Below are 22,878 nucleotides of genomic sequence, written 5' to 3' on the forward strand. Positions count from 1 at the left end.
ACAAGTCCTAAGTACTAATATGTTACACATACATTTAACCAAGCCACTTGTATCATGGGAGGTAGCCGACTCTGATGAACTGCCCCCTTGATTAAGAGACAGTGCCAGCTCCTCAGCCGGAGTGAGTGAAGGTGCTGGTGGTCCCCCACTTATTTTATGGGCCTCTGTCTTCTTCCTGTGGCTATATAGAACATAGAAAAAAGTTGTTATAGATGGTTGGTGTTTCATTTTGAGTTGGCTCCAGGTTAATCTTTTTTCAGAAGGATCAAATATAAAGCCTATTATATTATTAGTACTATGTACAATGTTAATAAATTGATGGAGGGCTAAAAGTAAAGGCATATCTATTAAATGTTACGGCATGGGTCTAATAGGATCAATGTTTCATTTAGCAGCATAACAAAAGGAAACTTTTCAGATATTTATGAACTTATAAATGCATGCTTTTACTTGATCCGTTACTTTTTTCCAAGCCAACTCTCTGTCCGAAGCAGCAGTTAGTATTTTTGTATAAATGGCTTAAAATCCTCATAAGCATGCATTAAAACCACACACTCTGCTTCGCTGAAGTATGCAGCGCGCTTTTTTCACCTTGGGTTTACATGGCGACTACTGAAATTGGCGATCCATTGACAATGTTTTTATGTACTCGCCTTGCACACACATTACCTCCGAGTTACCAATTGAAGTAACTCCTAACTGGTGTTCTGGAACCGACATACTTTGCGCAATCAAGGTTTGAGTTAATAAACTTCAAGGATTCTGTGAAGGTAAGTTAACACTAGTTTATGGAATACCCACCAGGGAACTTAAATAGAGCACTAATCAAGCAGGGAAAGTAACAAACACGTGTATGGTCATACAGGAAATGAGTGTGACAACAGAAGAAGAAGTTCTGCACAGACAGTCAGGGTGGCCAAAGGTGGAATTGTCCCTGGGGGTCATGAAATGATAAAGTTCCTCCTGATAAATTTGGATGCATTTCTGTGTAAATTGCAAAATGTTCCTGTAAACATCTGAATTCATTCTACTGCTACCATCATTAGTTACATCATCAATAAAGATTAGTGAGCCTGGTCCAGAAACAGCCATACAAGCCCAAGCCATGACACTGCCTTTCCATCTTTGGTAGAGGTTAATCTTGGTTCCAGAAATTTTGTGGTTCATCTCTGCATTTCTTTAAATTCTTTAGAATTCTTTGAATTCTAATCTGGCTTTCCAGTTCTTACAGCTGATGAGTGGTTTGAATCTTGTGATATGGGCTCTGTATTTCTGCTCTCAAAGTCTTCCTCAAACGGTGTATTATGATACCGCCTCCCCTGCCCTTTGGAGGTTGTTTTGATGTCACTGACTGTTGTTTTTGAGTTTTTCTTCACAGCTTTCACAATTGTTCTATCATCAGATGTTATTCTTTTCCTTGGTTGACCGATTTGGTGTCTGTTTCTCAGTATACCAGTGGTTTCTTTCTTTTTCAGTACATTCCAAATTGTTTTATTGGCTATGCCCAATGTTTGTTCAATGCCTCTGATAGATTTTTACTCTTTTTCAGCTTCAAAATGGCTTGCTTTTCTCCCATAGATAGTTCTGTGATCTTCAGGTTGGTTCATCCTTTTTTAACAACAAATGCACTCTTCACAACTGAAAATGAAGGCTACTTCCATTAGTAGATTTTCAGAGCTTTTTATTGTTTAAGCAATCAGTCAAACCTAACATCCTGGGCATCACTGGAACGGTTCTGCGCTGGGTGGAATCCTATCTCTCTGACAGATCCTTCAAGGTATCATGGAGGGGAGGTATTTCTGAAACTCAGCAACTCACAACTGGCGTTCCACAGGGGTCAGTTCTGGGTCCACTCCTCTTTTCTATCTACACCACATCTCTAGGGCAGGTGATTGAGTCTCATGGCTTCTCATATCATTGCTATGCTGATGACACCCAGCTCCATTTGTCCTTCCAGCCTGACGATCCATCCGTCTCTGCACGCATCTCTGCTTGCCTTTCGGACATCTCGGTCTGGATGAAGGAAAATCATCTTAAACTTAACCAGGCAAAATCTGAGCTTCTCGTCATCCCAGCCTGTCCCTCAATCAACCACAACCTCACTGTACAGCTCGGTTCACTCACACTCATGCCAACCAGGACGGCCAGGAACCTTGGGGTGATTCTTGATGATGGCTTGACCTTTGCAGACCATATCTCAGCAACTGCAAGGTCCTGTAGGTTCATCCTTTACAACATCAAGAATATCCGACCCTACATCACCAAACAGGCTACACAGATTCTTGTCCAGGCTCTTGTTATCTCTAAACTGGACTACTGCAACTCACTGCTTTCAGGCCTCCCAGCCAGCTCCATCAAACCCCTTGAGATGATTCAGAATGCTGCAGCGCACCTCGTCTTCAACCAGTCCAAGAGAACCCATGTCACACCCCTCTTCATCTCCCTCCACTGGCTTCCTGTAGCTGCCCGCCTTAAGTTCAAGGCCTTGATGCTCACCTACAAGACCTTGTCAGGAACAGCACCCTCCTACCTCAACTCTCTCCTGAAGGCCTACGTTCCCTCTCGCAATCTGCGATCGATTAGCTACCGACGTTTAGCAGTTCCAACTCAGCGTGGCGCAAGGTCCCTTTCCAAAACCTTCACACTAACTGTTCCTCAGTGGTGGAATGCACTTCCAATCTCAATCCGGACCGCAGAATCTCTCACCATCTTCAAAAAACAGCTAAAGACCCACCTCTTCAATGAACACCTAACAAACTCATAATAAAACAAAAAACAAAAATGCACTTATACCTCTACTCTGCACTTTGCTTCTTCTGGAATTCAATTAATAGATCTCGTATGGTATTTCTCATTTGTAAGTCGCTTTGGATAAAAGCATCTGCTAAGTGAATAAATGTAATGTAAATGTAACATACCTAGGTAACAAAAAACACAGATCAGTCATGACATGTTCCAATATTTTTGCTTGCCTATAAATTGGGTGGTCTGATTTGAAATGTGCTATGTTCTATATTATTTAAGACACCTACATATAAATTACATGAAATTTTAAACTTCTTCTTATATTATTATTATTATTATTATTATTATTATTATTATTATTATTATTATTATTTTATCTCAAACACAAATGCATTCAATCTACAACAAAAACAAATGAATTGGCCTTGCCTTTCCAATAGTTTCAGAGGGGAATGTATGTTAGCCGTTGCAAAAATTTCTAACTCCTACTACAAAATGTCCCATTGTGGCCTTCCACATCCATCAGAATATTGCCATCTTACTATTTGACAGATAAAAATATATTTTAAAAAATGCTTTAGAAATAGTTAAATGTTGTCCATGCCAGATTGAAGTGAACTATTAATTCAGAATTCAAAAAGTACATTGCCCATTTATTTTTGTCTGGAGTCTTAATGCTAGTTTGTTACTAGTTTGTAGAGTGTGCTGGGTGATGAGTGACATCTCTAACAAGGTGGTGCATCTGGTAGCATGTTACTGCTTCACAGTTCCACTGTTCCCGGTTCAATCCTCAGCTCAGGTGCCTTTAATGTGTAATTTCACAAGTTTTTTCATGTCTGTGTGGGTTTCCTCTTGGTTCCCTGGTTTCCTCCCACCTCCCAAAAACATACTCAGTGCATTGGCTATGCTAAATTGCCATATAAGTGTGAATGAGTGCTATACAGGGTGTATTGTTGGTGTATTCCTTGTGCACAGTGTTCCTAGGGTGAGATAGTTTACAGAAGGTAACTGAAGTAAGAAAACTGATTCTACTGTTTCCCCTTAAATTTGATCAGAGACTTGTGAACAGCAGATGTCGCCACTACACCATTTTCTTCTTGAGAAACATGAAATGTCCTGCAAATGTGTTGACATGATATGAAGGCTGATCATTATAGGAATGTGGTTAGATTGTTAAATTAGGTTACATTAATGCATTTTTATAATGACTTCTATAGCCACTGTGTACACTAACCTTAATGCGTATGACGTCATGCAATATGTTGAAATAATAATAATAATAATAATGGTCGAATAATGGTTATCCTGGGTCGGTCAGTTCATTGCACAGGAATGTGATGCAAAAACAGACTTAAAAGTAATTGAGTCTTATTTAATAAAGTTCTACTAGCCTATAGTCTATGAAACAAACATCGTGCACGTGTTTGTTCTATTTCACTCTCTTCTCAGGGAGAACATATTGGAGGATATTTTGTACCTCTGGTATTTACCCACCTCAATTTCCCCATAGAGAGAGTGTGATTGTGTGTGTGTGTGTGTGTGTGTGTGTGTGTGTGTGTATGTGTGTGTCTGTGTGTGTGTGTAAAGGAAAATTGGTACGTGAATGAACAGTGTGTCGTTGTTTATACACTAGAGGGGAAATGTTGAATAGTTGGAGTGATCAGCAGCTGTAGATGCGCCTCTATAGCGCCGCTGTTCTAAATGCTGAGGGCGGGGCTTGATTGATGGGTTGCCAGATCAGGATATTTAAACTCTTCTATTAATCAACATTAGTGGTGGGTTGAACCTTCGGTTAATACAGAAAGTAGGCACAACTAATGCGCCTAGGTCATATATAGTTAGTAGTAGCAGCTGTAATAATAAATAATAAAAATAGAACCTAGTAACCCATTTTCATGAAAAACTATTGTCAACATAACCTATAGTTATATCATATCAAAGTCCTTATAACATGTTATCATACTTAAACCAACATATAAAAAGTGATATAATCAAACATTAGCGTGTGTCGAAATATTTTTTTGCTCTATTGAGTTATGCGGGTTTAAAAATGCTATTGAAGAAAGAGATTTAAATCCAATCTGGCAACCCGGACGGGCTAACATCGGACAAGCGCCTCTCACATAGCGCCTCTCACATAGCGCTCTCAAACGAGAGAAGACAAATGCAAACATAATGCCACGCTATGATCTCGTCCTCAGCATTTTTATCAGACCTTCTAACTGACAGACACTAACACGAGCCGTGTCTAGAAAGAGTGTACATTTCGGATTTACTGATGATGTTGGATCACATGTCGAAGAAGAGGGAAAATATAACGGTCATGTAGGCGAAGACACGGAGCTCAGTCATGGTAAGTGTCCCAGGCACAAATTCACTCATAAAATCTTCAGAAAATATTGTTTGTTTTTATATTTACGAGCCCTGCATGTATACGTCCTATTTTGCTTTGTTTTTTACCCATTCTATGTATTTGATTTCTTTCTTTCTTTCTTTCTTTCTTTCTTTCTTTCTTTCTTTCTTTCTTTTTTGCATTTTAACGCCTCTTTTTTACAGAATGAACAACTTCCATTAAAAAAGAATTTGTTCTGATCCAGACTTCCTGTTCTTATCTCTAAAGAAAATGTGTTTGAAGAGTTGGAATGTGGTTGTTGGTGAGGGAAATCCCCCCTTCTGGCACTGGGGGAAATTCATTCAATTGCATTTAAATTGCAAGCTATACTGTAGTTTTATTAAAGGGTGATAACTTTGATGTCACTTCAGTAACAAATGCAACGATATAATTTTCAGATATTTCATAGATTGTGGCTTCCCATGTTCACAACGAAGGAATTTCCCCAGTGTAGGATCAATAAAGTTTATCTTATCTTATCCATGTAGTGGATTTATATTACAGCACATTTGTGCAAATACAAATGATTTCTTATTCATTATACATAGTGTTTGAATTAAATGTGTAAAGGAATGGCAGGAAAGACACTCAATCAGTGTTTTTCAGTATAAGCAAGTATACCTAAAGATATTGATGTACTCAGAGGTCAACCGTTGAAAGGATTATTAGGGAAGTGGTCCCAGGTCCAGGAGAGTTTAGTAGTCCACTGACATGCAGAATAGTACTGTTTGAAATGCATTTATTTAATAAAATTATGATGGTCTAGGGCAATTCATCATGTGCAACTCATAAGATAAGTTATGAATACACCTACTGTATACTGTAAAATGGTTTGAGAGTCTGCTGTGTTTTCACAGTAACAGCTTCTAAACCTTCATGGCTAGTCACAGACATTTGGTTTTATGGTATCTGGCTATTAGTTATGTTCACTAATGCAAGTTTGCTAAGATTTTACAAATGGTGTTTCCTGGGCAATATGCATTACCTGGCTGTACCTAATAAACTGGCAACTCAGTATAACTCTAAACATATATAATATTTCTTCCAGTTTATCAGATATAACAATATAGTGACCTAATAAACTGTCAATTTGTTGGAATACCTTTTAATTGTAAATATATTGGAGTTTTTAATTCACTGTTCAAAATGTCCATAATATGGTTTAAGATGATTAATCATTTGCTAAGTCTAGAAATAATGAATAAAAGATTTTGACAATTTGTGCTAAGATAAGAATGTCAGTGATGATGATGGAGCCCAATGTGAAGGGAAGTTACCATTGCCACCTCTAAGTTGATTATTTTCCTATAACAGCACACCCTGAAGTGCGTTATTCCTCTTCTATCACAGTAATTTGTCAACCCTGTCAATTTCTTCATTAAACTTCAAGATATGATACTTGTTTGCTGTTTATAGTTACGCCTAATGTCTGATAAACAAATCACTTATGTTATTCACTGTAAGCACATTTAATCAAATCATTTTTGGATGCCATTTTTGAAGGACATGAGACTACTCAAGCAAAGGCGGAGAATGATGCATGTTATACAGATGCTTCTGCCATCTCATTTGTTTGTTGGGTTGGGAAGATCAGAAAGCTGTTATGATCTTTGGATGCTGGCTGTAGTAAACTAACCTGTATGGATGAGATTGGTTAAAGGCAAACCACAATAAGACAAACTTCTGTTAACCTTCCACACAAAGTCCCTGTGCAGTTTTAATGATCACAAAAGTTAGGAAAGAGAAACTGAGCTGAAAATGGAGAAGGAAAAGGTAGCACAGGGTTTGAGGTAATGCAGACAAAATAAGCTCTAGAATGGTGAAGCCAGCATTTGGTATGTGGGACTGGGTGGAGTAGTTTGGAAAAGAGAGGGACAGAAAAAGGGAGGGAGAGAGAGGCCCACTTTATTTTGGGAGACGTAAAGAGCCATGGTTATGGTAGGGGTGATGCTGCATTTTCCACATTGGAAATGCAGAAAGAGAGAAGGGAGGATGGGAAAATGAGATCAAGAGACAAAATGAGAGGAAAAGAAAGGGAGAGTGAGAGAGAGAGATTTTTTTAGTTGGAAGAGGTGTGATATGGAAAACTCCTGCACACAGACAGCAAGTATGTGTATGCTGATTGCAGCTTGAATATAGAATGTACCACAAGATCATCATGCTGAACAACAGCAAAACAACTTTTTTGCATTATCATATTCCGGATACAACTTATAACATTCTAAAGTTAAACCTCATGTTTACAATACTCAGGTTGATGTAACTGATGGGAACACACAACTGTTATAAAAAGCTTAGCATCTTGTTGATCCCTCTTTTTTTTCACATACTTTCACTATCCAGTTCTCTTTCTGTTGGATCTGCATTCTATCATACTGCTCCTTGCTATTTTCTTCGCCTTTTCTCTTACCTTGGCTTGGACTCTCCCTCACTCTCTCTTTTCTGTACTGTGTCTGTTTGGAGGAGGTCTCCAGACTTTTCCGGTAGAAGCTGTACACTTTCAGGCTGGAGAAAAAGAGAGGAAGTTGTTAGGAAAGAGAGGAAGAGCAGAAACCCCCATTACATACAGTACACACCCTACTGGACAGAGTGCTAGGTCACACACATACTGACCACCCTGCATATGATATTTCCTTGCAAGCAGTGCAATCAGACATGAGAACACCATGCACAGCTCAATTTCAAACAAATTAGAAGAAAATTTCTAATGAAAATATCGATACTCATATGAAACAAATTACAGAAACTCTTAAAAATCTCTCCAGATGTCTATTATTGATGTATAAAATCTATCAATATTTGAGATACAGGCATGTGCACCCTCCATCAATTCTATTTTAATTCTCATTTTAATTCTAATTTTACTTATTAGGACCTAAATAAAAATTGTGTGGTCCTTACCAACTTCTACAAAAAAGAAATAGCCTGGCAAGGTTGGACTGTGGTGGCTCAACGATTAAGGCTCTAGGTTATACCTTGCATCCAGCACTGCCAAGCTGCCACTGTTGGGCCCCATGAGCGAGACCCTTAACAGTATCTGCTCCAGGGGTGTCATATCATGGCAAACCCTGCACTCTAACCCATGCTTCTGAACAAGCTGGGATATGTGAAAAATGAATTTCATTGTGCTGTAATGTATATGTGACAAATAAAGGTTTCTTCTAAATAACCCCAGGGGACCATCTGTCCAGCAGTTTTAGCTGGTCTGAAATTGCGTCATGCAACAGGAAAATGATGCCAAGCACACCAGCAAATAGGCATCTGAATAGCTGAATGGAAGAAATGGTGTTGGAATGGTCATAGTCCAGACCTCAACCTAATTGTGATGCTGTGGTGGGATCTTAGGAGAGTTGTACATAACTTAATGCCCTCAAACATAAATGAACTCCAACAATCCTGGAAAGAAGAGTGGGCCCAAACGTCTCTAAAATAGACTGTGAGAGACTGATAATCCCTTAGAGAAAATGTTTACTTTAATGTTAATAATGGTTCTACTGTATTACTGCAATATATGGTGTACTTATTTTTTCCAAACTGGTTTCTCAATGTTGGTTTACTTTTGACATCACACCAGGGAAACTAAGGAAACCATCCCAGCTTTGGATTTGATCCAGTTTCCCCAGTGGACTGTTGTAGATCTCCCAGAACCATATGATGGGTTTTTTTTTCATTTATATTTATGGCATTTTTGGCAGATGCCCTTATCCAGAACGACTTACATTTATCTCATTTAAACAACTGAGCAGTTGAGAGTTACAGGCCATCCCCAAGGGCCCAACAGTGGGGGCTTGGCAGTGCTGGGATTTGAACTCCTGACCTTCTTATCAGTAACCCAGAGCCTTTAACCACTGAGCTACCACTTTTTTGGTTACCCTGACTATTTTCTTGTTGACTGCCAGTTCTATTTTGCTAGCCTAGCAGACCCTAATCCTGACGAGAAACAATTGCTCAAGTTCATGTGGTCCCGGCTCTTCGGCCCAGCCCACCAGTGGGTGCAGCTTCTCGTGGCCAAAGGATACAGGGAACTTGAGAATGTAACTCAGTTTGTGGGACTTGTTGAAATGATATTTGGGAGTCTAGGATCCAAGGATGACCTGGAACTTTTTTTTTTATTTTTTTATTTTTATTTTTTTATTTTATTTATTTATTTATTTTTTTGGGCAGGGGGGTTAAACCTGCCCTCACAGTTAAACCTTCCCTGCTGTTCACCACTTATTATGGTTGCAGTCAAACAGGGTGACCTCCTCCCAAAAGCTCCAGTCTGATATCCATGAGGTGGTCTCCCCTGCAGAGCTCCAGCCAGAGGTCAACATAACAACCTCAGCTCCAGAGCTACAGCCCAAGACCCAATAGGCGGTCTCACCTGCAGAGCTCCAGCCGGAGCTCAACCTGGAGGCCTCTTTTCCAGAGTTCCAGCATGAGACCCAAGAGGTGGTTTCCCCTGCAGAGCTCCAGCCGGAGTTCAACCGGGCGACCTCGACTCCAGAGCTCCAACCTGAGACCCACAAGGTGGTCTCACCTGCCGAGCTTCAATCGGAGGTCAACGTGATGACCTCTGCCCCAGAGCTCCAGCCTGAGGTGCAGAAGGGTCTCACCTGCAGAGTGCCTGCCTTGGGTCAACGTGGCTACCTCGTCTCCAGAGTTCCAGCATGAGACCTATGAGGTGGTCTCACCTGCTGAACTCCCACTGGAGATCAACGAGGCGACCTCCCACATAAAGTTCCAGTTGAAGGCTGAAGAGATGGCCTCCCAAACCATGTTCCTGTCGGAGGTCGAAGAGACAGCCTTCCAAGCCATGTTCCTGTCTGAGGGCGACGAGACTGCCTCCCAAGCCATGTTCCTGACTAAGGGAGATGAGATGGACTTTCAACAAATGCTCCAGTCTGAGGGCGATGAGGTGACCTCCCAAGCCATGTTCCTGTCCGAGGTCGATGAGACGGCATCTCAAGTCATGGTCCTGTCTGAGGGCAACAACACGGCCTTTCAAGCCATGTTCCTGTCTGAGGGCGACAAGGTGACCTCCCAATCCATTTTCGTGTCTGAGGGCAACGAGACGGCCTCTCAAGCCATGTTCCTGTCTGAGGGTGACAAAACGGCCCCTCAAGCCATGGTCCTGTCTGAGGGCAACGAGACAGCCAACCAAGTTCTGCTCACACCAGAGTCTGCTGACACGGCCAACCAAGTTCAGCCTACATAGTCGATGGAGAACGACTGCTCGGCTGAGGACGTCGCTCTGCCATCCGGTTCCACCGAAGCTCACGATCAAGCTTCCCACACCTGGGTGCTTCCTAGGGGAGGGAGTGTTTTCTGGCGCTCCAGGAGTAGCACTTTTTTTGGGGGGGGGGGTTCTGTCACGATTTCCCCTCATGCAAAGCGCTGGAGCTCGCAGCGCGCTCTGAAACCCAAAGCGCAAGCTATCTCATCTATAATAAAGCTCTTATCTGCACTTGTATCTGTCATAAACCTCCTTTACGTGACAAACCCTGGGATTTATGTGGCACAATAATGTTTATATAATAATAATTGTTTATATGTGTAATCACATTTAAAAATGTATATCATTAATAATTATTAATAAGCTATATGCTATAAAAAAAATGGATAAATCCTGTATCCATACTGTATCATAATATGGCAATACGTTAGATATGCAAGTAGATGACTATAATCTTGGTAGAATTGTACACAGTTGCCCAGGTCATTACATTTTTAGACGGTCCCTTACTGACTTTATTACTATAAGCGCTGGGTGAGCTGCGCTTCTGAGAGATTTGCTTCAGAGGGATTTAACGGGAATAATATATATATATATATATATATATATATATATATATATATAATTATATATATATATATATATATATATATATATATATATATATATATATATATATAAAATTGTCTTGGTTCTCATTCCACTCCAGAGTAAGACCATACACATTTTGTGATTTCTGTGAGTTTATTGTTTGAGTAATTGAAGAGAGAATCTCGAATGTACAGTGAATCTCCGGTGACTGCGAGGCAGTCTAAAATGCGGTCGACTGTGAGTGACGTCACTTCCAAATACAAACATGCCCCATAGTATACTCCCACCCCCAAAACTGATTGCCAGGTTTCTGTGCGAGGCATGTGAAATACAAATGGATTTTCCATTCCATTTGAATATTGACAGGCTCCATATGCCACACAGAGGAAATGAAAATGCAAACGAGGTAACTGCTATTGCTATTTCAAATTGACAGGATCATAATGCGTAACACACAGGAAATGCAAGTGCTAATACAGTTTGCAATTGCTTTTGAATATTGTCGGCAAAATTCTTCCATATTTGTTGTTGTGTTTCCGTTATCATATATGTTACAAACAGCTATATGACAGCTATAAACATTAATTCTCTCACCAATTTCTCATTTTTATTTCTTAATAATTAGTTATTAAGTTATTTAAGTTAATAAGTATTAATAACAGGCCGTTTACACATTTTCAAATAAAAACGGAAAACATTTTATGCGTTGTGGCTGTTCATTTACACGACAACAGCGTTTTTGGGGCTTCAAAACACAAACTTTTGAAAAGGGGTCTCAAAGTGCGTTTTTGTCTCTGTGTAAACATGCAAAAGCACAAATTTGTGAAAACAATGACGTCATGCGCACACGTATTACCTGTTCATTCTAATGCCATGTGCGAGTACTTCAAAACAACGTGCAAGACATTCAAAACTACAATGGCAGGCTACATGACTGTGTTTGTGGTGCTAAAGATTTTGATTTTATTGACACTTCTCTAGCAAAGTGTAGATTTACTGCATCACTACTACGACCAGCGGAGACGCACTTGTTACATATGCCAAATTATTAACCCACTTCTACGCCGACGAAGTGTATTCAAAAGGCACATTTGGGTAAGACCTGGGAGGACAATCAGTTGGTCGGAAAACGTTATCAGTTGTTGACGAGCGTGAATGGAATGAAAACTTCCGCATGTCAAAAGCCTGCATAATACATGCATAATACAGCATTTTTGTCATTTTTGCAGATTGTTTTGACAGAGTTGTTGTCTGTGTGCAAAATGTTTTAAAATCCCAAAGGAAAAACTTGTTTTTAGTACATCGTTGTCATGTAAACCTACCCTAAATGTAAAGTAGAATTCCCTCAGCAATGTACAACGAGGCAGATGTACAAGTAGATGTCTAGATGTACATATTATCTATCTATTTGAATTTTTGTGTTTTGTCTTGTAGCCTAACATGTGAAATGGGTCTGATACCACATCAGCCAAACACTGCCAAGATTAATTAACATAACTTTGCTTCATCCATTTTGCAAAAAGGTTTTTAGAACCTTTTGCTAAGACCTTTTAGTGCCAGTTTGGAGAACTAGAGAGGTGATTGCTTGTCAATACAGCTTCTGATGTGTTAAAAAAATGTCAACAATTACATATAATGAATCACGTCAACACTTTAGCTACAATGTTCTGAGTCACTTTAAGACTATTGTAATAAAAAAACATTCTGGTAGAAATGAAGCAGAATTGCTTTGTTCTATACAAGCAGACAGACAGTTTAATCACAGTATAGGATGACTGAGAGCTAGCTGTTGGGCTTCCTGTTTTTGAGGCTTACCAATGGTTACATCTTGTGGTAATCCATCTGTATATACTCTGGTGAAGTCTTCTCTTGGTTGACCTCCTGAAGGGTGTGCTTGATCTGAGCAACTGTTGTGAAGGTGTTTTTCTTCACCAGGGAAATAATTTTTCTGTTATCTATGACAATTGTTTTATATGGTCTTTTGGTGTTAGTGAGCTCACTAGTGCATTCTTTCCTTTTAAAAAGTTCCATATAGTTGATTTGGCCACACCTAATGTTTTTGTTTTCTCTCTGATGGATTTGTTTAGATTAGTTTTTTCAGCCTAATGCTGGCTTTCTTCATTGGCAGTGATAGTTATTTGGACTTCATAGTGAGATTTAACAGAGTTAACACAGTGCTGAAATTTGTTCAACAGATTTAGACAGAAGTACTCTCAAATTAAACCTGAAAGTCTGTACTTTGAAGTCATATTATTTATTTAATTTCAACTACAATTTATTGTGGCAGCGAGGTAATATAACAATAACTTTGTGAATATCTAACCCTGAACCTGATTATAGTACTCGCTGCAATTAATTATATATAATATTTTTATTAATAGATTATTAATAGAGTACTCTCTGCAAAAAAATATTGTCCCGCTCAGTGCCGAGCTGGCTGTTCATCATTCAACTTGAAAAATGCAGTGGCAGTAAAACTAACAACTCAAACAAAGGAGCCATTTCAACCACAAAGCTCAAGCAAAATACAATTCACATTGCAGGAAAAGGACAATAGCTCTCTAGAGAATATTCTTTCTCTTCTGCTTTCTCTCTTAGCACAAAATAAAATTGAAGTAGGTAAAATATGTGCGACGGAGGCCTGAGAAAATCTTTCACGCGGTCAAATTAGGACATAATTATAACACACTATGTTTGTATTTATTGTATAAAAACAAGGCAAGTTCAAGCATATTAAATCCCGGTTTCCCCAAGTGTGCATTTAATTTAATATGTTATAAATAAAATCATGTAGTGTATTAGTGTAGAAATAATCATTAAACTTAATGGATGCTTGTTTGGATCAAGTAATAATAACATTATTATAATTATTATAAGAACAGTATTATTTAGGTCAGATTTCCTCATAATACTTATATAAGATATCAGTCAATTTCATCAGTCACTATTACTGAATACTAGACTAATAATCTAATAAACAAAATTTTGTGATTGTGTCTCATGCCCTAGTCATCTCAAGGCTTTCCCCTTTCTCTTCATCTTGAGTGATTCATCAGACTATACAATCTGATTCCAGGAGAAAATATGTGATCCAAAGACAATCCAAGGAAACACCAGTGATATAGTGATGTTTCTTTAAGCTGTTGAGTCCAGCACATAGTTTGGTGTTCTTGTTTTGTCTGCCAGAGTGCTGGTAGTTGGGTGCCCACATACAGAAGGCCTTTGTGCAGAGGTTGGGTTATCAAGCACTGTGAAGAGAGAACATAGAGCAAGTGTCAGACTGCAGATTCCTATCTGTATGTGTATTCCTGATGCACAAAGACAAATTTCAAGACACATCACAGCATTGGTATAACATATAATATACTATATATTTTGCTGCCATTCTTGAAGTCCAGTTTCAGTACATAACCAACATTCATAAACTATTAAACCTAACAATACTACTGATTGACATTGTCTAATACGTTATTGCTTGTTCACTACACAGGAACTTGCATGGTGGATGTGCCACATACATTTTTTAACAGATTAAAAATGTGTGTAATTCTTTGTGTGAGGAGACATTTATTTAGCATATATGTAAGGAGTCTCCAGTGTCAGTGGTTTGTAATAGTGAGAAGTAAAGCTCTTCTTTTAGAATTTATGACATGGGAACGTTTTTTCAACAGAGGGATTTGCAGTTTCTAAGTAACTTAGTTGCATTTTTTTCATCTTATTTACTCCAAGAGAGAGAGAGAAAAAAATAGGCTTGTGCTGCTATAATATGTGTAGAACTCCAGTGTGTGATGGTGTGGAGGAAGACTCTGGGGGACATGCTGAATTTTAGCTGAGTTCCCGGCTCATGTTTATTCAGTCTGCGCTTTTCAGCACACTTTCAAAACTCAACAAGACACAACACAAGCACAAGCAATGGGTTTGTCCCAGACTTGCCGCTTTCATTCCATCAGGTTCAAGTTCACGCTTCTTGCCGTGTGTGTCTGTGTGTGTGTGTGTGTGTGTGTGTGTGTGTGTGTGTGTGTGTGTGTGTGTGTCCCAAGCTCTGCCAAGCGGTATCACACTCTGTTTCATTCTCTCATGGGTTACGGTAGTCCTTGAAAGCACAAATGGACACAAATAAGTAGACTGCCTCTAATAAGACACAGGTGAGAAGCATCATGTGTTCCCTGCCAGTTCAACCAGTTCGTTACTCAAAATTAAATGTAACTATAAACTAGAGATGCACCGATGTATCGGCCAATAATCAGTATTGGCCAATAAAGGCAATTTATCCATTGGCCGATAGTTTAAAAACATCCGATGATCAGGGCCGATTATATTCTGTCAATCAAAAGAGGGCGGGAAAACACATCGATTTCGTGCTGTGTGTAAAGATGATGTCTCTTGTGTGGAATGACGACAAAACTGCAGTTTGTAAGCTCTGCACTGCTAAAATTTTACACCGCATGCTGCAGCAGAGCAGAAGCAGTGTGTATTTTTTCGGCATGCATGTTAATGAATGAGTGCTTTTATACCGGACGCTGCCGCAGTGAAACGGGAGTTTCGGCGTCGGGTCTAAATTCTTTTTTTGCCGCGCTGCTCATGCTGAATTAAAGCGTCAGTACACCGTCGAAAGATTTAAATGAAGATGAGTTTACAAAAAAGGTATATATTGCACAGAAAAATATATTTGTAGAGTAGTATATTTCATCTCCAGTTAATGTTAATATGAGTTAATATATATAAAAAAAAGTTTATATTATATATTACCAGTTTGTTGTCAGTGATGAAGTAGAAATGCTTTTGTTTGTGGTGAGTGAATATGAGACTAACAGGAGGTTTTTTAGAATTCAGTCAACGTTAATATGAATTAATAACATTCAATAAGTTAAGAAATCTTACTTTAATCTTCAGAATTTAGTTCATGTGTTAATGTTAATTAGAGTAATGTGTTTTGTGTTTATGAGACCAGTTACTGTGAAACAACTTGTTGAAATGGAGAGAATAAAGTTTTTATTTGCATTTCCTTCAGAATTGTGGAATTAATTACTATTAATTTAAAAGAAGGTATAAAAAGCAGAACCACCAAACTATCCGCATTTGCTGATATCACTCTGAATATTCGGTTATCGGTATCGGCTGGGAAAATTAGTATTGGTGCATCTCTACTATAAACAGAAAGAAAGTATGATGTGTCTTACTGTAATAAATAGAATATGTTGCAGGTGGGTAATTGCTGTGGTATAAGAGAAATAAAACCTGTGTCACTGTAGGAAAATAATCAACTTTGGGTTGGTAGCAGTAACTATGCTTCATGTAGCGCTGCATCACACATTGATTATCTTCCTATAGCAGCATGCTAACTTATAGTCAATTGGAAAATAATGACGTCATCGTGTTTGAGAAAGTCTGCAAGAACCCTTTGGAAGTCATTGTGACTCAGTTCTGGAAACTCAAAAATGACAAAAAGTCAGGTTTTGACCAAAATTCAGTTTTACAGTCTAGTAATACACTGTGATATCTCTATTTTAAGAAAACATATGTATATTTTACAAAAATATACCAAAAAAATGGAAACCTTTTAATTAGGCTACTTTCTAACCTTCTCAGTTTGCCTAAAAATGTCTAAACCTTTGCTAGCTAAGTGAGCTAAGTGTGATGTTTTCATGAATTGATCAAATTTTGCTTTGCTATATACCACAGCGTAATGCACATAAATTAAATCAGTTCAGTTCCGAAATCAGATTTCGCCTGTCAGAATGTACATGATGCACCTGCACTGTCATATCATCAACACAGAGAAAAAATCTTGCACACTCTTTTCACTCTTGGACAAAGTTTTACATATGTTTAAATTGCCTAATAAATATACATTAATACAAATAAATTTAATCAACTGAAAAGGACTGACTGAATTAATCTGTCAGAATTTCTGACAGAAGTTGGTGTATGGTTCTAGTCTTTCAGACCAAAACATGAAACAAGACAAAACAAACTATGTTTATAATGTGATGTGCCTCACCATTTAGGCCACATTTTAGCCGCCATACTGCCCTTAGCTTTCTGTCCCTCTCCTTTTACGTTCTTTCCTACCTCTTTCTCCTTAGCATTTGTTTTTCTTTTCCTCTCTTACCACTCATTCTTGGCCTTGCATAAAACACTATTCCTGGCCCATTTTCCCTAGTCATCCCTCACTTTTTTTTCCACCCCCTCTTTTCCTGTTGCTCGTTTTCTGACCTGCTCGCCAAGACTCCGCTAGAATGCCATACTTTTTCAGAAAATCTCTCTGTAATTATTGTCAGATGATTTTTTTGACGAAGAGGAAGAAATGACTAGAGCAGAAGAGAGCAAGGAGCGGAGGGAAGTGTGGATAACTAAAAATAATAAAACAGGAAGAACGTTGGAAAAGGGAGAAAACATTTTGAGTTGCTGTGACAACTGTGCTGTAGTGAAATAAGAGAAAAGCCACACGTTGCACGATGGCTAGAGTTTGCAGGTGTTTTCTGGAGTTTGTATGTGGGCGGTGTGTGTGCGTGTATTTATGTTTTGATGAGAGGGTTTAAAGGTCAAAAAGTGTAACTGCTTGAAAGAACACAACAACCATTTGGTCTCCAGGAAGTTTTTGACAGCCCCTGGAACACAAAACAGGAAATTGTGTCTGTATGATGAACAAGCTGCCATCATTCTCTCTCTCTCTCTCTCTCTCTCTCTCTGTCTCTCTTTTTCTCAATGTGAATATCATTTGTTGTCATCTGACATAACATGCAACATATACACAATATTTTTATCTTCTTTTTCTTGGTCACTTTATCCCAGGGTTCGGAGGCGGTGGAGGACTGTGTGCAAGGGGCGCTCTCCTCCCTCTATCCTCCATTTGAGAGCACTGCACCCCCCCTTCTATCCCAGGTCCGTGCTTTTCTCAGGGATTCCATGGTTGTGGAAATCCTGTAAATGTCACAGGAAATTACATTTCATTTTCCACACAGGGAAAGTATTGGGAAAAAAAACAACAACATTAAGTATTGCAAAAATCATAGAATTTTTCATTAGCCTTAGTAGTATCAACACCTTTTAAAGTATTTAAATCTTTTATAACATCAAATAGACCTGCAGTAGTTGGTTAAGACTACAGATGTGCAAGATGGGGCTCCAAGTAATTAATCCAATACCTCTGCTCTAAATTGTGCAATGTTTTACATTTTATCTTCTTTTGTTCTTCCTAGTCAGTGGTCTGTGTGTGTCTTTAGGTCTTTTCTGTCTTGGAGTCCACCTATCAACATGACAGTTTAAGGTATCTGCTGGATTTCTTCATCCCAGCCAAACATCTTCTGCACAGACTCCAGCAGCATGCTTGTGTAAGTATGCACACTCACTGAACAATAGTAAATTGTTTCATTTAGATAGCACAGGGGTGCTCAAATTCAGTTACAATGCATCCAGAAAGTATTCACAGCGCTTCACTTTTCCCACATTTTGTTATGTTACAGCCTTATTCCAAAATGGATTAAATTCATTATTTTCCTCAAAATTTTACAAACAATATCCCATAATGACAACATGAAAGAAGTTTGTTTGAAATCTTTGCAAATTTATTAAAAATAAACAACAAAAAAAGCACATAACTATTTACAGCCTTTGCCATGACACTCAAAATTGAGCTCAGGGGCATCCTCTATCCACTGATCATCCCTGAGATGTTTCTACAACTTGATTGGAGTCCACTTGTGGTAAATTCAGTTGATTGGACATGATTTGGAAAGGCACACACCTGTCTATATAAGGTCCCACAGTTAACAATGCATGTCAGAGCACAAACCAAGCCATGAAGTCCAAGGAATTGTCGGTAGACCTCCGAGACAGGATTGTATCGAGGCACAGATCTGGGGAAGGGTACAGAAACATTTCTGCAGCATTGAAGGTCCCAATGAGCACAGCGGCCTCCGTCGTCCGTAAATGGAAGAAGTCTGGAACCAGCAGGACTCTTCCTAGAGCTGGCCGCCCAGCCAAACGGAGCGATCGGGGGAGAAGCGCCTTAGTCAGGGAGGTGACCAAAAACCGATGGCCACTCTGACAGAGCTCCAGCATGTCTCTGTGGAGAGAGGAGAACCTTCCAGAAGAACAACCATCTCTGCAGAACTCCATCAATCAGACCTGTATGGTAGAGTGGCCAGACGGAAGCCACTCCTCAGTAAAAGGCACATGACAGCCCGCCTGGAGTTTGCCAAAAGGCACCTGAAGGACTCTCAGTCCTAGATTAAACAAAGATTGAACTGTTAGGCCTGAATGGCAAGCGTCATGTCTGGAGGAAACCAGGCACCACTCATCACCTGTCCAATACCATCCCTACAGTGAAGCATGGTGGTGGCAGCATCATGCTGTGGGGATGTTTTTCAGCAGCAGGAACTGGGAGACTAGTCAGGATCGAGGGAAAGATGAATGCAGCATTGTACAGAGACATCCTTGATGAAAACCTGCACCAGAGCGCTCTGGACCTCAGACTGGGGCAAAGGTTCATCTTCCAACAGGACAACGACCCTAAGCACTCAGCCAAGATAACAAAGGAGTGGCTACAGGACAACTCTGTGAATGTCCTTGAGTGGCCCAGCCAGAGCCCAGACTTGAACCCGATTGAACATCTCTGGAGAGATCTGAAAATGGCTGTGCACCGACGCTCCCCATCCAACCTGATGGAGCTTGAGAGGTCCTGCAAAGAAGAATGGGAGAAACTGCCCAAAAATAGGTGTGCCAAGCTTGTAGCATCATTCTCAAAAAGACTTGAGGCTATAATTGGTGCCAAAGGTGCTTCAACAAAGTATTGAGCAAAGGCTGTGAATACTTATGTAAATTTGATTTTTTTTGTTTTTTATTTTTAATAAATTTGCAAAGATTTCAAACAAACTTCCTTCATGTTGTCATTATGGGGTATTGTTTGTAGAATTTTGAGGAAAATAATGAATTTAATCCATTTTGGAATAAGGCTGTAACATCACAAAATGTGGGGAAAGTGAAGCGCTGTGAATACTTTCAGGATGCACTGTATAGTGGAAGGAGTCTTCACATCAGCACTTTGGAATAGTATGCTTTCTGCCACAGGAGAGTTTTAAAGTCAGGGGACTTTCTGGTTTTTCTGTAACATGAAAAGCTTAGACGACATGTTGTCTAAAATAAGGAGAGAGAAAAAATGAGTATCCCCTAGGTACCCAATAAAAATTAAGACTGAGACTCAAGCCCTTCCCATTATAAATTGACCCAGAAGTGGAACTGTGAGCCATCTTGAGCATTACATTTGGACTTAACTTCTAAGGAACGTGAATGTGTAAAATGTGTTTAAATATACATGTACCTTGTAATGTGCTCTAGAGATCAGTTATTGTTCCAAAGAACTAGGCCCATCCTGAAGCGAGATATTGAGGTTTCTGTAAACAGCTGTATAAACAAAATTTGTTGTGTGCCATGACACAAAGATGGCCGTTGTAGTTAAACCAAGATTTTTTTTTAAACAAGGTGGTTTTGCAAAGCCAATACATAGAGGTAATCATGCAAAAATAAATAAATAAATAAATGTTTTTAAAAATAAATTTCGGTCAAGCAACCAACTTGGACCACTTGAGATAGAATGACCAACACACACACCACTGTATGATTACAATATGGATATATCTCATTCATTCATACACCAGAATTCTCTGACACACATTTTCTGCTGGCTCTGTTTTCATTGTCGCTATGAGGAACTGACTGGGACGAGAGCTATGAGTCATGTCTATAATTCTTACCATATGTGTGTCTAAGACAGAAGGGGGGTGGGGTGAAGGAAAGGGGGCTTGGCTGCTACTTGTGTGAGAAAGAATTTAAAAAGGGGAATAAGGGAGCAAAAAGAGAATGAGAGCGAGAGAGAGCAGTCTGGGGCTATAGAGGATTTATTGAGAAATAGGGGGAGGGATAAAGTAACAGAATACTAAGGCACACATTGAGAAAGTGGGACTGAGGCACTGTGGCAGATAGAGAGTGTAGTGGAGGAAACTTAATAGCTGGATTCAAATAAAATGACTAGAGACGTGGAAAGTTTTCTCTGAATATGTTTTTATATCTCACAAAATGACTAAGAGAAAATGATATAAAATAGAGATCTAAAGAGAAGAGTGGAGTTGGACAGTAGTAGAGAGAGGGAAGAGTAAGCTTAGTAAACTAAGTATGCTTCACTTTTTACGTGTATGCTAGTGACAGTGGAGCTGTGTGTGTTCCATAATATAATATAGAATTTGGCCTTATGAGTGTGTGAAATGGTTGAGAGAGTTGGAGAGTAGGGGATCATATCACTCGATAATTAAACTTGAAGTAAACTGAAAATCCAGCAGAACTTAGGTTGCTTATAATAAGTAAAGAGAAAGGTCTTTAACAGGAAACAAACAGGGAGAAAAGGTGAATGATAGCTCATAATGTTAATGGTAATGATGTTGGGTCAAAGGATCAAAGCAAATTTACTGGAAGGAAAGATGAAACAAAGGGGAGAGAAAGCTGAAGAAGCACAAAAACAGTTTAAATCTCTAAATGTTTATTAAACATGTGCTGATGTTTCTGGCATGTCCAGAACCACATTTCTCACAACTTATATTTCTCAAACATGATTACATTATTTTCCATGGTGTCAAAAGATTCACTTTTTACTGAAAGCAATAATAGAAAAAAAGATGATTGTATGTATCCGGAGAGTAAACTTTTTGAATTCATGATAAAAAATAATAATAAAATAGTGTTACATCACTCTCTCTTTTTCAGTCTCAGTATTTGGGCTGTTTGTTCCTGCACTCGGGTTGGCCCCTTTGTTTGGGTGAGAAGGTGGTGGTCCAGCTTTCTACTCTTGACTGGAGGCTCTTGCGAAGCAACGACTTCTACCTGCAGGTGGTGCCATTCTCCACGCGCTGTCCCCGCCTGGCCCTCAAGTGTCTAGCTCTGGGTGGCCGTAATGTCCAGGAGGTCTTAGTTCCTGAATCTCAGCACCCTCTGGTGTTTACAGCAGAGTGGCTGCACTGCATCAACAAGGAACGTGGTTGCAAGAGAGAAGGTGAGCTTGATAGATTGATATTTGTATAGTTACATAAGATTACAACATACGTACATGCAATGCTAAACCTTTGCCTTCATGATATTTCTTAATATTAATTCATTCTTAATTTTCATTTGTATCTAAAACATTTCTTCTCTGTTACCGATTACTTGTTTAATCAAAAGCATAATTTACTTAAACTGATTATTGTATGCCATGTATATTAAAGCTGTGAAAGCTGTGAATTAACACTGAAGTTAATGTTCATATTGGAATTACTTAAAGCATGTGTTCCCATACACAGATTGGCTGCAGGTCACAAAATATTTAATGTATAAAACCACGCAAAACCACATAAAGTGAAAACCATCAAAACACTGTCACTAGAATTTGGAATATGGGTATAAAATGCTCTGGAAGTAGAAAAAATAATGCACAGTTCCTTGCTACTCTATACAGCCACCTAGCACACCGATATCACTGGTGCATGGTTGCTTTTTCTCTCAAGATATTCATATTTCAAAGCATTTACCACCAACTGGTGTATTCATGTGGGTATAAACGGTATATACTGTTTATATATAATATATGGGTATAGATGGTATGAACAGTCACTTTCAGTCCCAATGACCTTGTAAGAAAGCAGGATTGTTTTAACAATTATATGTAACAATTATGGTAATATCTTTTGCTGATAAGGGACAGTGAGTTCATGGTTATTACAATTTGCATGGGCTCCCCATCTGGTCTGCAACTTGCACCCAAGTCGGATGTCACTTAGGGACACCAAAGAAACAGCCCTGAGTATATGGATAGCTACAGTACAGTAATTGCGTTTTCCTCTAAGTGATGCCTCTGAATGTGTGGGATCAGTCAGGCAGTTACTCCATCAATTTTATATTAGCAACT

The 22,878-nt window shown here is 39.1% G+C and overlaps 1 protein-coding gene across 1 annotated transcript in view; it reads left to right on the forward strand.

Annotated features, from left to right (window-relative positions):
• Window positions 1-4,834: 4,834 nt before the first annotated feature.
• The window catches only part of arhgef40 (Rho guanine nucleotide exchange factor (GEF) 40), a 46,378-nt gene continuing 28,334 nt past the window's right edge, over window positions 4,835-22,878 (forward strand). Inside the window, exons 1-4 of the mRNA XM_017461655.3 lie at window positions 4,835-5,098; window positions 17,739-17,828; window positions 18,170-18,277; window positions 21,702-21,987. Of these exons, the coding sequence (XP_017317144.1) occupies window positions 5,096-5,098; window positions 17,739-17,828; window positions 18,170-18,277; window positions 21,702-21,987 (487 nt within the window). The 5' untranslated portion in view covers window positions 4,835-5,095. The remainder of the gene's footprint in view (window positions 5,099-17,738; window positions 17,829-18,169; window positions 18,278-21,701; window positions 21,988-22,878) is intronic.

This window comes from Ictalurus punctatus, chromosome 29, assembly GCF_001660625.3.
Source record: "Ictalurus punctatus breed USDA103 chromosome 29, Coco_2.0, whole genome shotgun sequence".
Taxonomy (NCBI): Eukaryota; Metazoa; Chordata; class Actinopteri; order Siluriformes; family Ictaluridae; genus Ictalurus; species Ictalurus punctatus.